The sequence below is a fragment of the Rhynchophorus ferrugineus genome, unplaced genomic scaffold (assembly GCF_030347505.1).
Source record: "Rhynchophorus ferrugineus isolate W39M unplaced genomic scaffold, kcgeb_rfMv2 rfM5, whole genome shotgun sequence".
NCBI classification, from domain to species: domain Eukaryota; kingdom Metazoa; phylum Arthropoda; class Insecta; order Coleoptera; family Curculionidae; genus Rhynchophorus; species Rhynchophorus ferrugineus.
In genome coordinates, this window is record NW_027472584.1 from 13,202,956 (window position 1) to 13,230,004 (window position 27,049).

Sequence of the window (27,049 nt, forward strand, 5' to 3'; positions counted from 1 at the left end):
TATATCTCTAAGTCCAAGAATTCCTATATATAACCGATCAAAACAAGTGATAATGGTTAATAAATCTGGTGAATACCACAAATTTGGCGAGCTTCAATATTTCCATGTAATTTTGTGGTATTTCTGTTTTATAACAATTGTTTATCTTTTAATTATCGTCTTAATCGCTAAATATTCGTAAGTGTTATAAGTGTGCAGTATACAAGTGTAGCTACAAGAATAATATAACGTATGCTGTGTATTGTAATTCGTTCATATTAGATCCAATTATTGGAAAAATACAATTTCAGTCTTTCCACAAAAAGCTTATTTTAAAGTATCTCATATAAGTAAATACTCAGTATATGTGAAAAGAAACGGTCAAAACAAACGTACTGTGAAATGAATCAAAATGCAGACATTTTTCATAGTTAAATGAAAACAACATTCAAGGTACAAAATCTGAATCTCATGAATTGTAAAAGCGCCTTTTTATTATTCCGTAAATTTAAATATTTCCAATAAAACGCAATTTAATATCATTTCCTATTGGGACGCCGTCCTATTGAATTCGATTTTTAATTAAATTCGTGCGAACTAGTGAAAAATGTACTCTGACTTGGTCTGAGGGTAAGCCAAACATTGAAATCGTCCGCCAGAGACCAATATTTGTTCTTATTTCGATAAGAATTTATAATATACACGGCACCCTCAATAGAGCAAATAAGCAAAGACCGATAAGCATATTGTTAGTGTCAGTCAAAGAGAACATAATAGACGAGTCTGAAATGAACCATTCGAAATATTCGTCCCATCTGCCTTCGCTAAGGGGTTTTTTATTCCTCATTTTGGCGATATTTACTCTCTCTTGTCAAGGTAAGACTCTTTTTATTTTATATTTGCTTCAATAGTAATTGATTTTTATTTTTGCTTGCCTATCTGTTATTAATTGTTTTATTTAACTGCTCTAAATGTATTAAATTTAAACATTTTGTCTGAAAACCTGTAACCATTATATACAAATACCGGCTATTAGACATACTGTTTTAATAATGAAAATTATTTTAATAATATTAATTTAGAATAAAATACCTCAATATAATATTTATAATACAAACCAAGTGTTGTCACATACAATGTTGTCCAGAATAGAGTTTAAAACTTATTTTCACAAAAAAGGCGATCAAATAAATAAAAATTACTTTCTTCTTCGATCGTTTCTTGTTATTTTTTATTATTATTATTACTAGATATTATTTTTTTGCTTTAAAAATAAATTAATTTATATAAAAGGGTAGTTATAACTTACATACAAAATTTAATGCATTATTTAACCCCCTTAGTACTTATTTCATTATTTAACGATTTATTTATACCAAGAATAAAATATAACTAAGAATATATGCTAACAGATTATCTACCCAGAAATGTTTTTAAAAAGTGATTTTCGCAATAAAAATTCAGATCACTTCAAAACACACATTAAATTAAATAATATCATTTTGTTGCTTTACGCTATTAAAAGTTAAAGTAACATATAGTAATTTGTATTTCCATCTTTCAATTAATTCAACTGATTATGACAATATTACATAATACTTCTTATGATACAATAGTTTATAATCGATACTGTAGTAGTCAGTAGTAATTTAATTGTTGGGTCTTGTTATTGCCACGCTACATCAGTTCACATCTACATTCATGTTTACGTAAAAATAAAGAAATTATAAACTAGTATAACAAATAAAGAATATTAAAAATTTGATAATAATCAATTTTATTTCTAATAGCATAAGACAACCAATATTAAATGTATCTGAATTATCTTCCTTGGACATGAAGAATAAACAATTATTATTATTTCAATTTTGTAGAAAGTACAATTCAGATAATAAAAAGCAATAATAAATTAAATGAAAGGGCAACAAAAAGAAATTAATTTTAATTTAATGCCAAATTAAAATGAAAATGAACTTAGTTCTGGTTTTGTGTAAACAAGTATTTATAAAATTTTTCGAAATATTGGGTAATTTTAAGATGACCAACGTTTTAGCTGTCCCAATTCATGAAAATATATCAGATTTACATTCACTTACTTTGAACTTCATAATAGTTTCACTATTGAGAGCAATTATTGAAAGAAATTGTACTATTTCGTTATAGTACTACTAAAAATATTTTGAAATACTTATCAAAAAATTATTCACGACCACTACAACTCATTATTTAATATTCATCAAACTAGTTCCTCTTTTATAATTTCTAAAAATTTATTAAAAATAAGTTAAAATATAAGATCCACATAATTACAATTTATTCAGAAATTGTAACCAAATGTAATTTCAGTTTATTGTTTTTAAAATAACACAATACACTCAGAATTATAATATATTATTAATACATCTAAAAATATTGAAGATAAAAAGACAAAATTACTTTCTTATAAACACAATAACTTATACTAGTATACGATAAATCATCTACAGCTGAAATTTTAATATAAAACGTTTGGTAACCAATCTTAACAGCTGCTGTAAAAATAAAAATTGATATTCCCATAAATCTAAAAACAAACAAAAATACTTTCAGATATTGCAGTAAACTATCGATAAAAATATTTGAAGCATATAAATAATGTATTATAAAAAAGAAACAAAAACGTATTTGGTTGGATGACAAATTTCACGTGCATTATTGGCCTCCATAGTATTATCTATCAATACTTTCACCCATCTCAATGGAAACACTTGAAGTCTATATCAGGAAAACAATATTTAATTTTTACAGAATATAACAGTCACGTAAATGTTTCCATGTGAAATTTGGTGTCATGTCATAGCATTTTTGTGTTGTTAAAAAATAACTGCTTCACTTCTTTTAATGTCCAAGTCAAAAATTGGAACCAATAGCGATTTAAAACTTCCAGCCCTTCATCCTAAAGTTTTCTCTTAGGAATGAAAGCGTATTTTGACATCTATATCGGTATCTGATTAGGAGATATTTCTTAACAACAACCAGTCAATTTAAGTTTAATGAAAATAGTTTAAAATACGCCCGATGCTGTATAACATAAGTCACACCATTTTCGTTAGTTATATATTTTGTAATGCATGATTTCAATTATTTTGTCAGCATTCTATGTCATTCTTGGTGCTTGCATGTTTTAGATATATTTCTGTTTTTACAGTTTTATTAGTAAACTGTAACCATTATAATTTTAAACTTTTAAAGTTAAATTGTTTTTAGAAATATCATTTCCCTTCTGCTTGCACAAGCAAATGCACATGCATTTGCTTGTTTTTCTGATTCTGCACCAACATACCGATCGACAAACCAGCAGATATAATAAACCTGACAAAGCGATATATATATATATATATATATATATATATATATATATATATATATATATATATATATATATATATAATAAATCAATCTGTCTAATTCTAAAGCAATGAAAGGCATATTCTAAAGGAAATTTTCTGGGACATTTGATGAAAACGACACGTTCGTTCGAATGTCACAGATAAAGCGCCATAAACATAACGACCCCATGAAATATTTTAAAGCTTAAACTTCGAGCCGAAAGCCAAAGGAGCGGCTATATAAATTTTTTTGCCGAAATGCGAATATTGCTCTTTAGAACGTTAACGCCTATTTACAGAAACAACTTTTGAATGGAAAAATAAAATTTTACGTACCTTTTTTTCTTTTTCTTCCCGTCAGTTTATTGGAATATCCTTAAGTTTTCATTTTATTCTAACTTCTTACGTAAATCTTCAAGAAATTTATTTTGGAGGCATATTTTGTTTATTTTCCTTCATTTTGCCATCCTTAATTAATTTAGCTATCGCATTTTTAAGTATATTGTCAACAAATGATTATTTCAATTAATATATATTGTTAGTTATATAAAGTTATATAAATTTATAGATAATAATAATAATATATAAATTATATAGATTAAAAAATTAGCATATTCAGTTCATAAAAAGATTGAAATTAAACATATTTACTGTGTTTATTATGTATTTCATAAAAAATATTTTATTTTATAGATATTATTTAATTTTAAACGATTTCAATTGAAAATAACTGTTGATACCATTTATCAGGCTCTATAATATTCTGGTAGCTTTCTAACGACATCATAGTAAAAAAATTGAATATACCTGAACGTATTCAAAACAGACTTTTTTTAATTTATTTTTCATAGAACTAAAAATTATCATTAAGTAGGTAAGATATTATTAATTAAATAAGCAGTAGGTTCCAATAATTAACAATGCCTTGAATCAAATGCAAAATATGTAGTACGTTTTCGTGCAACGCTCAGTTTCTTTCGTTTGAAGCCGCTTATGGTACATAATAATCACACATGAGAAATTACTGTTCATTTTCAGTTTCAATTTGTAAATTAAACTTCATTCATTATTCATTCATTCACTTCACATTTAAATTAGTAAATTGATAGCATTCATTGAATATATTGATATTGACTTCTAATTCCTCACAGTCAAGATTTCTTTTTTTTGTGATTGGTTAGGACGCCCTTTGTTAACTGAATTAGGAGTATAATATGTATGTATAACAAAAGTATGTCCATCGCAAATTTCGAACTGAGCTTGCTGAGTAAAATTTCCCCCAAATAGTTCTTCTGACTTGAATGATAAATTAATATATTTGCAAGTAAAAATAAATGTTATTTTTTTCTTTTCAGAATGAACTCCAATTATAAAGCTTTGGTATTAGTATATAATTCCTCAACCAATAAAATTAATTTACAATCATACAGTATAGATATATTAATTATTGTCTTCTTTTATTTATACTGCACACAATCACTGACGGGAAAAGTAAAACTATTTATCTGGTACTATTTCCCCTTTGCATCTATTGCAATCCTATATCTGAAGTTTTTAATAATGGCATTACACATGTACACGTCTTCTTTTAATATTAAATAGACTATAAAATAAAATTAAAAAAAAAAGATGCAATGTTCAATACATACAGCGTTTATAAATAATGTTTTCAACAAAGATAACAAAGTATTTTTAAAATAAATAATTTTGGATTTAACTGAAAAGACCCCAAAGAAAAGAAAATACCTGACGCCTGTAAAAAATGTCTCTATAAATCTTCTGTACGAAAAGCAGATGAACAATATTCGAGGTATTATCGTCCAATAAGGTTGTTCGCCATTTAATATAAAGTGTATAAGAGAATAATACAAAGAAGAATTTAAGTGGCGCAAATGAACAATGAATTGGTGGGGATTCGAAGTAGATTTTTTGTATTGAATCGTATGTGGGTCATCTTTCAGAAAAGATCAGCATGGCTTTATACATGGCTTCCTTTGAAACGTTTAAGTTAGCATCAATGGACGAAGAAAGAACATCATTTATCTTCAATGATCATTGAGCTAATAATAAAATAATATTTGATTCAAATATAGTAAATTAAAACTTTGTATCTTTTGTATCAATACTTTTTAGTAATTAGTTAAAACATTTTAGCACCCTATGTGTAAAGTTGGGAAAAAATAATCTCAATTTTTCTTAATAGATACAACAGGCTACAAAGTAGCATATCATAGGATTATTTACTTAAAAAACGCACTTTTATTTTGCTATTATAATTTTATTTCAAGAATAAGAAGTGGTGAAATGTTGGACCCACCGAACTTAAAATATCGACCTACTGGTATTATAGTTACTACGATTGCTGATGCTAATTGCTTGTGTCGTAGCAGTCGGTCGACGTAACATTGTCCTTTACTACAGCTCGCTTTGGGAAGTTTAATTGTCGAAAAATTGTTCGTGAGTATTGATAATTTTCGCCTGCCAATTTGCCCTGAATGATCTTCTGAACTATAATATTTCTACCTCAATGTTCATGGTCTTGAAGATATGGAGTTGTTTTCTAAGCTTTGGTATTCTCAAACTCGAATAAATCCACAGCTGAGCAACAAGGCTATTTCAGTCGGCTTGGTGACCATACACCCTATATTTCAAGCTTCTCTTCAGAATTTAAGCTCTGGTAAACTATACTAAAAGCCATTACTTAATAATTTTCAGCTTTCAATATTTAACAGCTTTGGATAGTTTCAGCAACTTCAGTCCGACTTTGGCGGCGATACCCCGAACTGCAATGCTTCTATTCCAATTTCAAATTTAATTTTAAGGATAAAAAGTGGTGAAAAAAAATTGTTGGACCCACCGAGCTATTAACAATACTACTTGGTTTTCTAAACCAAATGAAGGCTTAAAATATGAACACTTGCCAACACTTGAAAACAACATAACACACATACTAAAAGCTTTTAAATAGTAGCAGTCTAAAAACATTCTGGCTATAAAGGTCAGTCTAACATCAAAAGATATTGTGCTTTGAAAACGATTCCAGGAGGCTCCGACATATTTTGCTTATTTACATCTGAAAAAGTAGAATTGCAAAAAATGCAGCGACAATTGTGTGGTGTTTATTAATATAAGCTAACTTAAGTTAGCGCCAATGTCAAAACTGGTTTTCATTTCAGAAGTGGAAATGAAAAATAAAACTTTTTCCCGAAGTCATTACTTTATTCTTATATAACTTTCGTCGCATAATAACAAAAAACAAAAACACGGAAACAGTAAATAAGACCTGACGTTGGCAGATAATAATAATTTTGCTAAAATGTCATCAAAACAACAACAGTTCACTTGGAAATTACGTGGATCAAATCCGAACAAATACCACCGCAAGCGACACCTATGAAAACTCATGATGTGGTATGGATATGTGTACCAATATATAAAACTCAGTGGTGAAAGAATTTGAGAAATACCGGATATTTTCTAAAATAATATATGCGATGGTAGGCGTCACAAATATCAACTCCTAGTGATGATGATACCTGATGTTAATTCATGGACAAAGGTTGAAAGAGCTCATTTTAAGTAGTCGGTTCAATGTAACTAACTTACAGCCGTTAAATAAATAAATAAATACAAATATTACAATAAAGTCCTCGACTTATTTATAAAGCGATAGGCACCACTAATAAAATAAAGTCAATATCACTATATTATAACTAAAACAGGTAAAAGAATCAACCCTCACCTCGATCAATCAACGCTTCGACGCTAAACATAAGCCTACATTTAAAGGATCCCTCATTGGAAGTTAACCCGAAAAATAAAAACCTCCCCTAAATTAACCGAAACTTTTATCGAACAGGGACCGTTCTCGAACTTTTTAATTTATTGTCTTTTCAATAAAACTTACGTATACTTTCTGACATTTTAAGCATTTCGAATACCTTGGAAAGTTATTAGCTCGCTCGTTGTTTATCGTAAAAATGCAAAGGGAATTTTGATCTTACAGATCATTGCTTTTCTACAAGTAAATACGACATACAACATATATCATAGGTATAAAATATACGTAACATTATAAATAAAAATATATGAGATATTATAACAAATAATGGCAATTAACTTTAAAAGAATTTTGAATAACTTAATTATAACACTTAATGAGTCTATAGCATATAACAAAAAACTAATAGTAAAATGGGTGAAAAAAATTGGCAAAATTAAAATATTAGCTAACGTCAATTAACTAAGCCATATAAACAAGCGTATTCTATAACATACTTGTAATAATTGGTTACATATCATAGAATAGAAGTTGAATTGAAAATAGTGGGAAAATCTAGGAAGATATTGAAATACATATGGAGTAAACAAATCAGAATTTCTTTTAAATGTTACATCTAATATCATCATCTGAGACGACACGCACAATTGCACACAAACACACACTGGAAGCATTAACCTAATATTCAAAGATTTATGCGATGATTCGAGATATTTTGGAGGCGCAATGATTTTATTGAAATCTCATCAAATCTATGATGTTATGTGAAGAAACTTCAGCTGGCAACAAACATGGGAGTTGCAATACTGAACTATCCATCTCACGATTTGTCGAAGTATCTCTCCTGTAGACGAATAGAGCATATTGATTTCATTTTCTTCGAATTCTAGTAATTTAATACAAACACAAAAATACACAAAAATAACAAATGGCTGAGGGAGCAAGAAATTTTAACGGCTCTAAAATGTGGATGATAAATCAAATGTATGTAATTCAGAATCAAATCATTTGTACTCTGTATATATATATATATATATATATATATATATATATATATATATATATATATATATATATATATATATATATATATATATATATATATATATATCTATTGTCTTAATAAATTTCTGAACTTAATATTGTTTTAATATGGCATATCTCAGTCCAAGATATGTCGATAAATCTCTGAAGACCTCTGCTATTACCTTCAAATTAACATAGCAGGTGATCTGCCATAACGAAGATGCAGTACTAGAACTATAGGAAAACACCTAAAAATTATACAGAAAGTGTAATAAAAGTATTGTGTTTGTATGTCATATATGAGCATAAGAAAACAGGGTACAAGATGGCTGATGGAGTCACAATGAAAAAAAATTCCTGAGACTGAGTTGACTGCTAATCATTTCTAATTTATCAATATATAAGTTCATACCACAACTGAAGGAATAGTTAAATTATTAGATTGACAATATTCATTCATTGTCATATTCCTATCCAAATTTTATCTCATTTTGTCCTAATGATAGGACATCAATGGGAAAAATCAAAATATAACAATTTTAAATTATATTGAAATATTTCAAAACCATGTGTATTTTATTAGATTTAACAATTTAATATTATATCTAATATAATAACATAACATTAAAAGTTATACTAATGGTATTACGTTTAATGATATAAAGTTTTTCGTAAAACCATCATATAATAGAACTAATACATTTTTTTGACAAGATAATGGCATATTAGCTTGTAGACTAGTTTAAAATTATTTTATATGTCGCATCGGTTCTGAACTAAACTAAGGAGTACCAAGAATACACTATTACAGAACCCCAAGGAATTAGAATCCAAAAATCGACCAAGAGTGCTAGTTTGTTGAAATACAAAAGTAATTTTGTTACTTCTACACTAGTAAAGTATTTTTAACTAGGCAGATCATTCAAGAAATAATATCTGTTTTACAGACGATACAAAATCACAAGGAGAAAATCGATGAATTAATAAATACACAAATTGTAATGTTATATTAAATAACAATATTTTTAAATTTTATATTATATTTTATATAAATTATTATAATATAAACTTTTACATCCACCCTCCAAATTAATTTATTATTTTAATAATTATCACTGAGTTATTTGATAATACTATTAACCATATAGAATTTTTACTTTTAAAAAGATTATAATATCAGTGCTTTTGTTTTCTAAATCGTTAGCATACTTTTTTATCTTTGCTAATTCCAGTAAATTACAGATCATTCATGGTGTCTTTTCAAACAACATTTTCTCTCCCGACTTTACGTATACGAGTTATTTTCGTAAATATTTCATCCAAAAAATAATACGATTCTTATTTCCGTCTCTAATTTGATAGTTCAAATAAAATATATGTATATACAAAAAAGTGTAGGGTAGAATATATGATTTAAAATGATATATGTATATAAGAAAATATATCGTAATATCGTAATATAATAAAAAAAACATTCTACAGATATATAGTATCTAAAAAATGTTTGAAATTTATATAAAGTATAAAATATTTTTTTAAGGTATGTATATGAATTTTAGTAACATGAATATTTTGGGTTTTTTAGTGACTAAAACTAATGCTTAACACGGATTCTACTGACTAGCAGAAAATTGTGGAGATGTTCAAGACACATTAACAAAATTTCTTCATTGTTGACAATCGAAAGTTGCAGCTCTTCTGGCCTCAAATATGATTAATTTTTTAATTTTAATTAAGTTACTGTCTATAATCTCAATAATGATTTTTGTATTAGTAAGGGAACCGTCCTATCGCCTTGGCTACTTCAGCTACCTAGCCGGTCACTTTTATATAATCAGTCGATATATGTTTCCTTCTAATAAACTATATTACTTCTGTATACTACCTGAACGTAGTCAAAACATGGACTTTTTTTTTTATTTATTTTTCAAAAAACTAAAAATTATCATTAAATTGGTCACATATTATTAATTAAATAAGTTATAAACAGACTATTTAGCAGCAGGTTCCAATAATCAACAATGCCTTGAATCAAATGCAAAATATGTAGTACGCTTTCGTGCAACGCTCAGCTTCTTTCATTTGAAGCCGCTTATGGTACACAATAATCACAAATGAGAAATTAATATTGATAGTTCAAATAAAATATATGTATGTACAAAAAAGTGTAGTGTAGAATATATGATTTAAAATGATATATGTATATAAGAAAATATATCGTAATATCGTAATATAATAAAAAAAACACTCTACAGATATATATGGTATCTAAAAAATACTTGAAATTTATATTAAGTATAAAATATTTTTTTAAGGTATGTATATGAATTTTAGTAACATGAATATTTTGGGTTTTTTAGTGACTAAAACTAATCTTTAACGCGGATTCTACTGACTAGCAGGAATTTGTGGACATGTTCAAGACACATTAACCAAATTTCTTCATTGTTGACAATCGAAAGCTGCAGCTCTTCTAGCTATAAATATGATTATTTTTTTAATTTTAATTAAGTTACTGTCTATGATCTCAATAATGATTTTTGTATTAGTAAGGGAACCGTCCTATCGCCTTGGCTACTTCAGCTACCTAGCCGGTCACTTTTATATAATCAGTCGTTATATGTTTCCTTCTAATAAACTATATTCGTTCTTGTATTCCAAGAAATATTGTGCTAAAACCAAAAATCAAATGTCAATATTTTTTAGGGAATTCTTAAAATAACGATAGTTATTTTTTCAAGTATCAATATCAATATATTCAAGATGATCATTGATACTCATTGTATTTGATCTTAGCCAAAATTGTATGTCTTGTGTCTTAGTCGTAGTTCCTTAATTTGTACTGCGTGAGCCATCATATAGATGGTTTTTTATGTTTAATGTGAAGTAAAGCCATCTTAAAACTGTACTTAGAACCATCTATCACAAACAACCGCCATTGATTTCGATCATACGGTGTTTTCATCGCATGAAATAACCCTTTGATATCATTATAAAAACATATCATTATCTCTTTTGAGGAAAGGTAAAAACACGTGATTTTGATTACAGAAATATGTATATAGTGACGTGTTTTAGGATCTAGATATAGTCAGTTCAGTTCAGTTCAGTTACTCAGTTGTTCATCAGTTTGTTATATATGTACATACATAACTTTTAAAAATCGTAAAAATAATAACTATATATGATGTGAGGTTGCTATCAAATTTTTACTTTATATACTACTATTTATAATAAAATTACAGTAATAACGTTATTAACGAATATGTCTAAAAATAACAAAGGAACAGGAAACTAACTAAGGTTATTCTTAATTTGAAGGAAATTTAAATTCATTCTCAATACATGATTTATTGTAATAGAATTGAAGCAAGCTTTAATGTATTTAAATTTTGACCTAACCTAGTTACTGGAGTTGTGACAATTAAATGTCACCATATATATAAGTGTTCTATCTTAAAAAGTATACTTCATAGTGGTTGACTACAAATTGCCTAAAACTACATTAAAATGTTTGCATTTTGTTGTTATTAAAGCTTTCATATTTATATATTTATAATATTGTTATTTAAATTAATTAGTAAATTAGTAAAAGGTATTCAATTAGTAATATTATATAACTTGTAAACGAAACATTTCTATTAATTGTTATTTATTTGATCCAGAAGAGATTACAATGCAAAACACTTAATGTGGTGTTAACGAATAATAACCTCAAAAGGTAGAGAACTGCTAAAAGCACTAAAGACAGATAATTTACAACATATCTCTACTGGTAAACCTATATATTGGCCTTCAGACAGAACTAAAAAACCAGATACTATAGATTTCTGTATTACAAAAAATATTGATACACAAAAGTGTCATGCAGAATCATGTTTCGACCTATTTTCTGATCATTCACCAATAATAGTAACAATTGCTTCAAAAATTACCATCAAAGATAAACCCCCTCTGTGCAATAATAGAACTAACTGGCCCTTATTTAGAGAAAACTTAGACCGAAACATCTCTCTAAACTTACCGCTAAAAACTGAAATGGATACAGAAATAGCAGCAATAATCCTTACAAAAAATATACAGGAGCAGCATATTAACAGCGACTCCTAACAGTTAAACATTTCCAAGAAAAAATACACATATATCATGTAAAATACAGAAAAAGATAGCAGATATTAGAAAATTACGACGGAATTGGCAACAGCAAAGGACTGAAGAGAATAAAAGAAAGTTTAATAGAGCAATAAAAGAGCTGAAAGAACTAATCCAAATTGAACAAAACCAAGGCATTCAAGAATACCTAGAAAACTTGACACCAACTGAGGCTACAGACTATTCGTTGTGGAAAGCAACAAGAAAGCTTAAGAGACCCCAGCAGCATAACCCACCTATTAAAACAAGCGAAAATAATTGGGCTAGAAGAGTAAAGAGAAGGCCCACATTTTCTCTACAACACTTAAAAAATGTTTTTAAACTTTTCCAGTTTCAGCTACATAAAGATGAGGAAAATAAAATTACTAGCTTTCTAGATTCGCCATTTCAAATGGATTTACCGCATGAGAAATTAAAGGTCAAAAAAGTTAAACAAATAATAATGAGAGAGATTAATATTAAAAAAGCTCCTGGTTATGACTTAATTACTGGCAAAATTTTAAAAGAACTATCAGAAAAGGGTATAAAGCTATTAACATTTATATTTAATGCTATGCTACGAATTAATTACTTCCCTAGTATCTGGAAAGTAACTAAAATATTAATGATTCTTAAAGCAGGAAAAATACCAGAAGATGTGACCTCCTACCGACCTATAAGTTAATTACCGATAATCTCGAAAGTTTTCGAGAAATTATACATAAAGAAGCTAAACTATATAATATGAGAAAGAATAATTATTCCAGAACATCAGTTTGGCTTTCGCAATAAGCATGGGACTATAGAACAAGTGCATAGACTTGTGAACAAAACAAACACTGACCTAAATGCCAAAAGATATTGTTCGGCCGCTTTTCTAGACATATCTCAGGCTTTTGACAAAGTATGGCATACGGGCTTGCAGGTTAAACTAAAGAAACTTCTCCCTCATCCAACTATCAGTTACTAAAGTTCTATCTCACAGATAGACATTTCATTGTAAATCAAAGCGATGAACATACCGAATTAAACCCCATATATTCAGGAGTTCCGCAAGGTAGTGTACTGGGTCCAGTACTGTATCATTTGTATACGGCCGATCTGCCCACCATAAAAATAACTACTGTGCCAACATACGCAGACGACACAGCAATCTTAGCATCCCATGAAGATCCAGTCACAGCATCAACAAACCTACAAACCCACCTGGAGCAAATATAATTATGGTTAAAGACATGGCGCATTAAAGCCAATGAAACAAAATCCACGCATGTAACGTTTACCCTGCGTAGATGAACATGTCCACCAGTGAATATCATTCATCGTCAACTCCCCCAAGCTAAATATCTTGGTATGCACTTAGATCGACGCCTAACCTGGAAGAAGCACATACTCTCTAAACGGAAATCAAATGTATTGGTTCATCTGGCGCAAATCCAAGTTATCATTAGATAACAAGGTATTGCTGTATGAGTCTATACTCAAGCCCATTTGGGCATATGGAATCCAATTATGGGGTACCGCTAGCAAATCTAATATATCTCTCATTCAACGGTTCCAAAATAAGGTGTTGCGTGCCATTGTTGATGCTCCGTACTATATTTCAAATAAAGTGATACAACGCGATATTCCTCTAGAATCTATAACGAGTGTAATTCAACGTGTTTGTGTGAATTACTTCGAAAGAGTGTCAGTGCATCCCAATAATCAGCTAAATATGCGACGTGATAGTGAAGTGCGTAGACTAAAACGTTTAACACTACCTGATCTGATTACTGGGCATATGTAAACTTTGGAATAAGACTAATTAATTAAGATAATATTTTATACAGAAGATTGCTTAATGAAGTGATTTTCTACATGCCATGTATATATGATATAGACATAAGAAATACTTATTGCCAATAGGGCAGATTTTGGAATCACGAAGAGCAATAAAAAAAATTTATTTGATGTGGCACTTAGTCACGTATTTTTTATTTTTTAGTAAAAACACATCTTGCCATATATTATAGAGCCAGAGAAAAAAAACTATGATCTGACGGAAAGAATTATCAAAGTAGGAACGACATTATGTAATTAGTTATTAAATATTTAGTTTAAACTAAATTTAATCATATTTACTTCATCTATCACCTATTTACTAAAAACACTCTTATAAAAAGTGTATTAATCTGAAAGATATTTATTTTTGTATTTAATTTTGCTACCGTGGAAAAAGTGTTTAAAATATCTATAATCATTTCCTAAATTTACTAAAAAAATATTTATATTTAAATTTTAACCGATAATAAAAATTATAAACTATTTTAAGGATTATTTTTATTATTATATTTACACAAAACGATTACTTAAGATTTAAAAAGAGCAAAACTTATAAAGCTTAACTCAAAATATCCAAAAGGAAAGAAAAACTCTTGTGATCGGAAAAGACCTTATAAATCTTCTAAACAAAGAGGAGATCAGCAAGATTTTACCGGATTTATCACCCAGTAAGCTTACTTGTCATTTAATGTATATAACAAAATAATAACAAGAAGAATTTTAACTGCTACTGAACAAAAATAAGTAGGGTCTCAAAGAAGGTCTTTTGTGTTGATTCATACGTAGGATATATTATCGAAAAGAACAACATGTTTTTATTGAAACATTTAAGGTAGTATTAAGGGATAAAACGAAAAATAGCAACTATGAGTATTAATAAAGAAAGTTGAGATCTTCTTCAATCCTTACATAGCTTAGAACTATTTAAAATATATGTAAATCCTTCCATACTGATTCGAGCTATTTCTATAACTGATACGTGCATGTTTTGCAGTTGAAATGTTTTTGAGGATTTTTGTAAAAATCAGGCGCGTTCTATACGAATTCCAACAAGAAAAATATACTTCTAAAAGACGTATGTATTATGATACGTATGTATATAGAAAAATTAATACAATATATTTTAACCAACATATTTTCCATCACGTTCTAGAAATTTTTCTCATCTTTCTAACAACGTGGTGATATCATTTCGAAAGAACGATGTTAGCTTGGCAATAATACAAACATCGATACATTTTTGGCCTTCAGCAATTCGAAACCCTGTACCAGGGAAGCCATGCTGCATCGATCTGAATAAGTAATAATCAGAAGGTTCTGTGTCTGGTTAGTGCACTGGGTAAGACAGAACTTCCAATTCGAGATGCAAGTGTATTCTTCATTACTCTTACAATATGTGGAAGAGCGTTGTCATGCAAGAGAATCACTTTGCATCTATTAATCCTTATTACTGGCTTTTTTGCAACAAAACATCGTTCAATCGACGTCGGTAGACATCTGAAGTAACAGTTTAATATATACAGTTTAATGCTACACCTTGCCAGTCCTACCGTAGAGGTAGAAAGATTTTATGACCATGAATATTCCACTTCGGTGACGATAGGGATGGAACTTATCACTCCCTGAGTTTGGAGCTATCGTAACAGATTTATTTTTGCTCGTCAGTCACAATAAGCCATAGAAAACTATTTATTTTGTCTGTCAAACAATGAAACCACATTATGGAATGATTTGAAATTACAGTTTCAGTCTTTTGGATGAGTCCTATCGCATATAAACTTGTAGACATAGTTAATTCACCAATTGCTAAGTTCTCTAAAAATTATTTGAGAGTTTGAGCTGGGTTGTAGTATCGCAATTCATTGTTTTCGAACTTCTTTGGCCTTCCAGGGCATTATCTGTCATTGCCATCAAAACCAACAATCGAAATAATGCAAACCAAATAAAATAAGAGCTTGCAACTCAGCTAGGACATACTTCCAAACATTTGCGCATGTACGACCTAGGTCAACGTATGAAGACGTACCTTTCACCGATTACATGCCAATAATGAAATGAATCCATCGCGCTCAAAACCATATATGTCTACTTAATTAATAAGGATATCTACTTAAAAAAGCTTACCCTCTGGTGGGATATCAACAGAATGCTTTGTTACGACTTCTTGTAGCAGATGAGGACTACAAACTAAATGAAGAACCTAGATTAAAACGGATTATTTATTAAGCAAAAAACAAAATAATACAGTTAGTGAACAGCAGCAAAAATAAATTTGAGACTACCAGATATTATCACTAATTCTTTAAAAAAATATAATACTGGAATATATAAAGAAAATATTGAATGAAATAAAAATTCAAAAATAATTAATAATAATAAATTTACATATAATATCAGAATAATATCTTCTATAAAGTCAAGTTACCTAAATTATTTCATGCTTATCAGAAAATGAATGAGAAATGCGGCAATTTATTCGTCATGTTAAAAAAAAATCACCGATATCTGAGAAAAAGATATTAATAAAAATTATTTATTTAGGCGTGAAGGTGTTAGGGTGAATTTTTATCATAAAATCTTATTAAAATTTTGTTCCGATAGCTGCGATACCAGTGAAACATCTAACGACACGCAAGGGATTTCAATTATTAAAACAAATTACATGGCTTTTTTTCAACCAAAAAATCCACATAAAACTTTACCAATTTAGGTATTTTAGATTTTGTATTTCATGGTCACGATATATTTTAACTGATTAATTATAATTTTTATCGCGAAAGAGTACATTTTAATAAAAAATCATGATAATTTTTTAAAACATCATAAAAATAAGTACAACAGAGTGTAAAGGCAAAAGTGCCATATAGAAATATTAAGTCAAAATGGAAAAAATCAAAAACTTTAACCCTTCAATAATACGCCATTGCCGGCTTGGTAGCGCAGTGGTAAAGGCAACAGGAGGACTGTCCTCCTACTGTTGCGATAACCGCGGGTTCGAATCCTGTTGGGGCATGCTCGTAAATTCATGTTTGTGATTGTTTAATATTTGTAATTGTCCTAGGCAAGAGTCTAAAATCCGACAAGGAAAATGATCCTAGTCACGCCAGTAACCAGGCTGGGTAAGACCGGATGTCTTCTGGGATGATTTCTAAGTTAGTCACTCGCCAGTCGATAGCCTTAATGCCGAGGACTGTGGTTTGGAGCCCACGTTAAATAATAGGTCGAGTCCAAATAAACCCATAGTTGGTAAAAGGAGACTTTAAAATATGTAAAAATAAAGTTTTTAAATGTTTAATTTCATATCTCAGGTTTTATCTTGCTGCAGTATTTCTCCACGCTTAGTGTTGATTAACCTTCATCAACTTCTTCACCTCAAAAAAATTCAAAAACATTTTTAAAATAATGAAAAATATGTTTTTGACCTTTTTTTAACTTTACATATATATATATATATATATATATATATATATATATATATACATATTATATTTATATTATATTATACTACACAGAAACATGTATTATAATAGGCATATCTCCAAAAAAAATTAAAAATTCACTTAAGGCAATAGTCTTAAGGGCAATAAGGGCCCAGCTTTGAAACTATGAAAAAGAATATAAATCATAAATCTTAAAAATCCCAACAAAATAAGAAATAACCAATTAATCTAAAAATATATTAAGAATATCACATAAACATATTAAGCTCACCCGGCTAGATTTTATTTACGATAATAACTAATATAGTAGGGTGCTTAATAAGTTTCCCTATATTCAGTGCTTACAATATTAGAAAACGGAAAGAAAATATGACAGATTTATAGCAGTTTTAATATCACTATATTTTTAGTATAATTTTTTCACTTGCTGTTCCGTAAATCCAGTCCTTCTTACCAAATTATTCCTTCCCTTTGGACTAGGAGGTTATAGTCCGAGTTTCACCAGTTCCGATACGATCCAAAAATATTTCTTGGGTGAATTTTAAACAGGAATTTGTGTCGAGTTAACATCACTCCTTAAATTCTTGTTTTTATTCAGGAAATTATCCTAGTTTACAGACCCAAGTTTCATCTACAGTTCTAAAGTCGTACTACAATCTGTATTGATTTCATCAAGAAATAATGGCACTATTGTATTCACAATTTACTGTGTCCTTAAAACAATCAAATTAATGTTAACTTCGCCATGCATTTTTGTTTATTTTCTTACGTGCTGCAATAACATTTCTTTAGTAGGGGCAATATATTGAAAAATAACATAGGTAAGCATATATAAAATATTTTATACTAATTTAAAATATTTTTAAACTCCGTTATTGTAAGAAAATAATGTTAGTCAATAAGAATCTTATTCATTTGGACCATAATACTGTAGATGATCCAAAGAAGTTGTAATCCATATATATGTCTGATGAACATATCCAGAAAAATAGAGCTATGAAAAGTATATTAAGCTCTAGCTAAGCAAATATGTTGATATTTCTTTATAAGTTCAAACCTGATATTTTTAACTATCTTTAAAACCAGTTAAAACAAGGAACGATCCAAGCAAATAACAGAGTTTAGTGATGAAGGATTGGAGGAATTGCTTATGGTGATTTTGATTCCTGTCAAACAATAACTAAAGTCAAAATTGATATCAATAATTGAAGTAATCTAACTCTACACGTCCGATTCTCCTGACGTTGCTTCATCTTGCTACTATTTGTCTTGATCAAAGGTTCATGGTCTATAGCGGCAGAATTTCATAATGGGTCGATTCATATTTTAGAAATTTTTCCTGAAGAGAAAATGCTTGTAGCGATGGGCAGAACAGCAGAACTAATTTTTAATCAATTTAAAAAACGAATTAATTCTAACGTCCATTTAATATTATAAATTGTGATTTAAACATTCAGCAGTTCAATTTGAGACGGTTTAGTTGGAATATATTTATTGCTATATCTGTCACTGATTTTTATTTCGATTCATTGTATAAAGCTTTATGTTGAATATCTAAATATAAATTTATAAATATTATAATTCCCCGAACTAGATTAGGTCAGAATTGGAATATATTAATACGTATTTAAATGCTATTTTAATAAATCACGTATCGAGACTGTTTAAGCTTTATCCGAACTAAAAATAGCTATATTTTTATATGACCATTTCACGTAGTTCGCTTACAAATAATCCTGTATTCAAATTGCATATTTGATTTGTTGATTTTGAAATAAGATTGAACGATTTTACGCTATCCCATATAGTGCTCAGCTCCTTCAACAAATTTTGTTTTATGGCTTCTGTCAACTCAAAACGGATACCCTAGAGCGGTAGTTTTAGATTAGGGAACAGGATGGGGCTATATCTGGTGAATACGACATTTGTTGCATATTTAGCTTTAAACTCAATAACAACTGTTGCTATACGTAGTTCTGTATTATCGTAAAGATTCAAAAGTATAAAATAATTTGTCCAAAAAAATAACATGTCTTTAAATTTTCAATTACATGGTGTGTTTCACTACTCTTTCAGTTTCCACCCCTCTTTTGTCTTTCAGTGACTGAATATTAACTTTAAATCCCATAAACTGGTAGATCCCATGTCTTGTCACTAGTCCATATAAATTTAAAGATTGTAAGATCAAACCTGTACAGTTAAATTAAATATATAAAATATAATAAAGACGAGAATTGGATATCGATAACAAATTCAAACATAAAGGTTTACATTAAGTACTCAATATTTAAGAATAAAAGCTTAAAAGTATTAGATGAGATGTTAAATAGACATAGTTAAATGACTTTAATACTGAACGTACCTATATATACTTTACCGTATACCCGTATCTTTTGATGCGTACCTATATCAATAGTTCGGAGCCAATTAATTAAGTAGTCATACAATATTGATATCAATAATCTCATAACATAAAATCCCCACCCGAAGAACACAAATACGCCTCTCTTATAAAATTCAACATGCGCAGCAATGCTACAGCACTTGAAGCAATTATTCAACGAAACAAAAACACAAAATGACTAAATGCATTTTAAACTCATGCTCATGAAAATTAATTATCAACATTATTAACTCAAATCTTGGAAAACGTGAAACGTAGTTTAGCAAAAACACACTTAATTCAAAATATTTGCATACATTGATTTTACGAATATTGTTGTTAAAATTATAGGTTTCGATTGGAAAGTCCATCAATTTTGTTGCAACCTAGGAACAGATTATTCCACGAGAAGTGAGAATTGTGCTACTTTTCCCAAACCAGTACCAGGAATATCAGCATCCGATGAAAAGTTATGCTTGAGTGCGGCTGACTTCTGTTGTAAAAAGCAACTAAAGTAAATGTTTAAATATAAAACTGTATATCTCACTTAAGGTGTAATATTTCTATTCCAGAATCCAGCAATGCGAGTTAGGTCTAAAAGATGCGGGAGCTTCTTGTATTACACAGGATGGTGAAAGAAAGGTAACATATTAAAACATCTAAAAATATTTTAAATTAATAAAACTCAATAACTTCACAGGATTGTTGTGAAGCTTGTCAACTAGGTATCGAACTAAGCAAATCGAAAGAACAATGTGTGGATATGTTGGAAAGGGATGCTATATATTCACAAGCTCTCATTAAATGCTGCAAGGATCCATATTCAATCAACATCAATGTATCTACGCCAACAACTACGACACAAAAATCAACGTCAAAACTGTCAACAATTATATCAGAAGAGGAATTTACTCGATATCCAGGTATATCAAATAAAGTATCAAGTGACATAAAGTTATTTTAAAGGATTTTTAATTTTTCATTCATTTGCATATTGCTACTTTAAAAATATTAACCAGGTGGTAGGTACTAACCACTTTTTCCCATATGTTTAGTAATATTTTAGTTCCATGTCGAAATATCCAAACCAAAATATAATTACAGAAGTGAAGTATGACCCACAGAATTAAAGTTTTAAGTTTTAAGAATCAAATGACACTATTACTTAGATAACACTGAACTTAGTCTTGGAAATTATATCCATTATTTTCTAATATATATTCCTGTACCTAACCTGTAATATCTAATATAACGTTTCCAACTTAATCAACCACCAAGATGAATGTCGAGGTATTTTAATGATTCTAATTGATCAAATGAGCATCTCCAAATGAAATAATTAGGTTTATGCCTTTTCGCAGATTGATGTGAACTGATTTCAAGCTAGTATACATTTATTTTCCAATCTCTAGACAATTTGTGAATATTATTGAATACCACTTATAGTTTTTTTAGAGCTCTAGATAAAGATATACTTATTACCTTAATGACTATACCTAGTGTTATTGGGCAGCGCTGAATTATTAACTGGTTAGTACTGATAAAATGATTAAAATTGAATCATTAAAAATATTAACCGTAGTACCTACCACTTTTTTCCATATGTTTAGTAATATTTGAGTTCCATGTCGAAATATCCAAAGCAAAGCTGAAAAAAAATGTTGTACCCAAATAACCAAATAATGTGAGTGTGGATGTGAATATAATTACAGAAGTGAAGTATGACCCACAGAATTAAAGTTTTAGGTTTAAGAATCAAATGACACTATTACTTAGATAACAATGAACTTAGTCTTGGAAATTATATCCATTATTTTCTAATATATAATCCTGTACCATATCTCATGAACTCCTAACATACGAAAAGTTTCGAGGTGATATAATAATTTTTTCTTATTCAGGTTTATCAAGTTCTTTGTTTCATGTTCTTCCCTTAGTTTGTTTATTTGTTGATAGTAGCGTTGCACAATTAGCGACTAGTTTCCGAGCGTTGATAATAAAATATATTCTTCATAAGAGAACATTTTAAACGGATGTACTGCTTTAGCTCCATACTTACATCCCATAAGTTTAAATATAATTTATTATATGCTAATAAATCAATTTCTTGACTGACTAAGTTGGGACTATTTACTGACTAACCAGTACAGTATTGTTTAATTTTTAATATGATCTATTCAGATTTTGTCTAATATAACGTTTTCAACTTAATCAACCACCAAGATGAACGTCGAGGTATTTTAATGATTCTAATTGATCAAATGAGCATCTCCAAATGATATAATTAGGTTTATGCCTTTTCGCAGATTGATGTGAACTGATTTCAAGCTAGTATACATTTATTTTCCAATCTCTAGACAATTTGTGAATATTATTGAATACCACATATACTTTTTTTAGAGCTCTAGATAGAGATATACTTATTACCTTAATGACTATACCTAGTGTTATTGGGCAGAAGTGAAGTATGACCCACAGAATTAAAGTTTTAGGTTTTAAGATTCAAATGACACTATTACTTAGATAACAATGAACTTATTCTTGGAAATTCTATCCATTATTTTCTATTATATAATCCTGTACCATATCTCATGAACTCCAAACATACGAAAACCACAGTTAGCGCATAGTTTCCGAGCGTTTGTAATAAAATACCTTCTTCATAAGAGAACATTTTAAACGGATGTACTGCTTTAGCTCCATACTTCCATCCCATAAGTTTAAATATATTTTATTATATGCTAATAAATCAATTTCTTGATTGATTAATTTGAGAGTATTTACCGAGTAACCAGTACATTGGTTTAATTTCTAATATGATCTATTCAGATTTTGTCTAATATAACATTTCCAATTTAATCTACTACTAAGATTAATGTGCAGATATTTTAATGATTCTCATTGATCAAATGAGCATCCCCAAATGATATAATTAGGTATATGCCTTTTCACAGATTGATGTAAACTGATTTCAAGCTAGTATACTTTTATTTTCCAAACTCTAGTCAATTTGTGAATATTGTTGAATACCACTTATAGTTGTTCTAGAGCTCCCGACAGAGGTATATTTTTAACCATAATGACTATACCTAGTGTAATTTGCTAGCGGTGAATTATTAACCGGTTTGGCAACTACATCGTATAAGTTCAAATATACTTTATTAAGTACTGAAAAATTAATTTCTTTAATTTTAAGTTAATTTCCAGTCTCTAGTCAATTTATAGTTTTTCTAGAGCTCTAGATAAAGATATATCTTTTACCATAATGGCTATGGCTAGTCAAACACACTAAGCTGTGGAACTCCAATCAACGATTTGAGTATTAAGAGTGCCTCTTCCTGTAATACTCTAAATTCCAATAATTGACAATAGTTCAGCGGAAACAATTTCTCATCTTATGGATCAATCCCATATGCTATAGTGGGTAAAAAATATATGAGACGTCCAGAATTATTATAGAATAGTATGTATTTTCTTAACCGTAACATCTTTTCAATAACCGGTAATACGATCTTCATTTGGTCGATTTAGTGGCGATTTCGAAATCCAAATTCGAAATCTGGGACAGAAAACATCTCCGAACACGTGACACACAAGCATTTAATATATATGTCAACATGATTGCTTTTCCTAGAAATCACTTCATTAACCCAAATTAAAAGTGGAATAAATATCATCAATTCCTGAAACCGTTTTAGGTTTGAGATTGTTGTCGATTTCTATGGCAACTTTCTGGAGAAATGAGCTCTTAAGAAATATTTATTCTGAACGATAGCAATAGCATAACAAAACATATAACAAACAAACACTACACCGCACCAAGGAGAGTTCACTAACTCCAGCCCTTCTCAATCTTTACATAGCTGATTTCCCACTTCACAAACATTCACGAGCAGCATTTTATGCAGATAACACAGTTTTCTTCACCACCGGTTACAGTCCCGACGCCATCCGCGACAGACTCCAAGTTCAACTCAACCAGGCGATTGCGTGGTATAAATTCTGGCTACTGCAGATTAACCCCATCAAAACTCAGGTTATTCTATTCCACCGTAAGAAGAAGTTCCGTGCATATTGCCCACAAATCGAAAAAGTCCCTATCCCTTGGCACCAGAAGGTATCATACATCAGTCTCCAGTTCGACCGTAGGTTTCAGTAGTCAGCTCAAATACAGAACGCTATTTGCAACTATTTCCACTCCTCTGAAGAAAAAGCAAACTCCCAGCAGAAAGCGACTCTGTATAAGATGCTAGTCTGTCCAGTCTGCCTCTACGGAGCACAGGTGTCGTACAGGTACGTCTCTGAGAGACAACTTGCACTACTGCAAGTGTTCCAGTCCTAAAAAGTCCGCACGCTACTCAATACTCAAGGTTTATGAGGAACGTGACCACACACCTCGAATTAGGCATCCCATTCGTGAAAATCTTCACAAACATGCTCAGTGTAAGGTTCTCGCTTGGCGTCTTAGAATACGAAAATAATCTAATCAAATCCCTACCCATTCACAAACCCCGGTAGTTAAGCCAACTATTATAATCCTAGTCATATCCCAGGGTCTCTATCGCCCGCAAAATCTTTCTAGTTTTGGCTCTAGCTAGTCAACCTGGAGAAAAAAAAAGACACTTCGAATTTTTCTAATATAACCATAACCGTAACTTAAAAAACCCTAAGGTTTTCCGAACGACAGGTTTCGTTCGGTGTTCACCGACCTTTGCGTCCAATGACCTCCTCCGACCATCTAACCATCTAACCAAAATCAAGATTGCGAAAATGTTATGTTTCAATTATAATTTTAAAATTAAAGATTAATGCTTCCAATCACTAAATTTAACGTTCTCCGCCATTTATTAGGTCTGTCAGAAGAAAATGTATGTGAAACTGGAGAATATTGTGCCCAGTTATGCGAACCCAGTGGTAAGAGCTTCAAATGTGCATGCTTTGAAGGGTACCAACTAATGAAAGACGGCGTATCCTGCAGACCTATCAAACAAGCTAAAGGAAGCAGGTAGGTTTGCGTTATTCAATTATTATCCATTTATTCCATTTCTGTATGTTGTCTCAACAGATGTCAAATAAATAACCCGTGCGACCATGATTGTACAGATACAGGAACTTCAATAGTGTGTAGCTGCAAAAATGGATACCGATTACAACCAGATAACAGAACCTGTATAGGTAAGAATAGTAAAAGAAATATTAATATCATTTTAGAAGTATAAAACTGCAAATATTATTAAAAAATTTAATATCAGAATTTTAAAACTTTATTTCGCAAAATTAAATATATATATATATATATATATATATATATATATATATATATATATATATATATATATATATATATATATATATATATTTCGTATTATATCTCATTATACTTTACGCGTCAGACTAATTTTTAAACTACATTAAACATTTTACTATAGCTACGTCAATAAAATTATAAATATATATTAAATTATATTTTATTAAAATAGCACATTTTAAAATAGTTTTACGTTAAAAGCGCTAAATATAAATTACTATATTGTACATATACCTACAGAGAATGAAATACAAAAACGTAACAAAAAGAAAACCTGGTCATTGTTCTTAGTAAAATAATGAAATTCACTTAAACAAATAATAAATAACAATTTTAAAAACTAAGATTGCCATTTCTCTTACTTGTATTTGTGTCTTTTCAATTAAATGGAAAAGAAACCAGGCAAAAGAGAGACTTCGTTCGTTCAGTTGTTTTCTAATTCAGACTCTTCTCTTTTGTGATTCAGTAATTAATAAATAACGAGTTTAGTAAAAGTTACCGATGCTTTCAGTTAACATTTTCCCTGGAAAAACAACACGAGGTTTGCTTACAAAACATAAACAATTTTAAAGTTTCTAATTAATGTTGTAGTGTATTTTATATAATTTTTTTTTAAATATTTTTTTATATATAACAATAACATGGCACACACCTTACTATCTAGTATTTTTCATCGATATTATCCTAATCTAATATTTCAGACTCCTTAATAACTAACTCTATTTTTACAATGAAGAATCTTATCAGCTCGTTTTCTATAAATAGATCATCTACTCTGAGTTCTGATAGTCTTACATACCCACATTCTTACCAATCTACCACCTTTAGCCCTACATTCTCCGTTGAACATATATAATGAAATATGGAATTCTACTAATACTTTAGTCCCAATATGGAAGCAAAACCCAATATAGAACTAACCAAAAAATTTTCTTTCTAGTCAAAAGAGAAGTTTTATGAAGGTTTTTTTTTTCTTTTTTTTTAGAAGTTAAAGTTTTCTCATCCCTCTAATAGATTACCTAATGCAGATTGGAAAATATTTGAGACAATGATTAAGGCTAAATTAATTCTCTAAAAGAACTCTCTTCTAAGCATTCTATCTCTCTTCTTTCCCGATACCAGCTTGGTTTGGTTTTATCATGGACTTCTCGACCTAGAACAAAACACTAGTGGAAAGTTTTTCTTAAAAAAAATGGCACTTAATTTCTTCATCTACCGTTGTTCCTAGACATAGAAAAGGCATTCGATCTAACTTGGAGATACATAATTAATAAACAATTACACTCCTGGTATATAAAGGGCAATATTTGTATTTTATTAAAACTAATCATAAAATTATAAAAATATTTTGCGGAATTAATATTAAATTAATTAAATTAAATTAAAATTTTAACCAACCGTATATTCAAGGTCCGTTTAGACAACTACGTCTCTCCCACTAAATTATTTAATATTACCATAAATTCATGTCAATATTCACATTTTTGCTGATAATTTTTTTGTTCTTCTTACTCATTTGATCTTCGCTAAGTTTGAACACTGCATCCAGTACAATAGAGAATTGTTTTGCAACCATCGCCCAATGATCTACCTCTTCAGGATCTAAAATTTCTGCTTCAAAATAATTTGTCGTTCATTTCTATAGAACCAGAAATTGTCTAAGATATCACTCCCTCAGTTTGAGTAATGATGTACCAGCAAAACCATCTGCTAAAATATTGGGTTTCCTGATGATCTACCATCTCTCTTGGAGAGAGCACATCTAAGATCTTAAATCAAAAACAGCTAAGGATATTAATATCATTAAGT

The 27,049-nt window shown here is 29.4% G+C and overlaps 1 protein-coding gene across 1 annotated transcript in view; it reads left to right on the top strand.

Moving 5' to 3' along the window:
- The first annotated feature begins 520 nt into the window (after positions 1–520).
- Positions 521–27,049, top strand: part of LOC143197062 (uncharacterized) — a 73,236-nt gene continuing 46,707 nt past the window's right edge. Inside the window, exons 1-6 of the mRNA XM_076405145.1 lie at positions 521–855; positions 20,284–20,446; positions 20,505–20,574; positions 20,633–20,855; positions 24,784–24,937; positions 24,998–25,107. Of these exons, the coding sequence (XP_076261260.1) occupies positions 768–855; positions 20,284–20,446; positions 20,505–20,574; positions 20,633–20,855; positions 24,784–24,937; positions 24,998–25,107 (808 nt within the window). The 5' untranslated portion in view covers positions 521–767. The remainder of the gene's footprint in view (positions 856–20,283; positions 20,447–20,504; positions 20,575–20,632; positions 20,856–24,783; positions 24,938–24,997; positions 25,108–27,049) is intronic.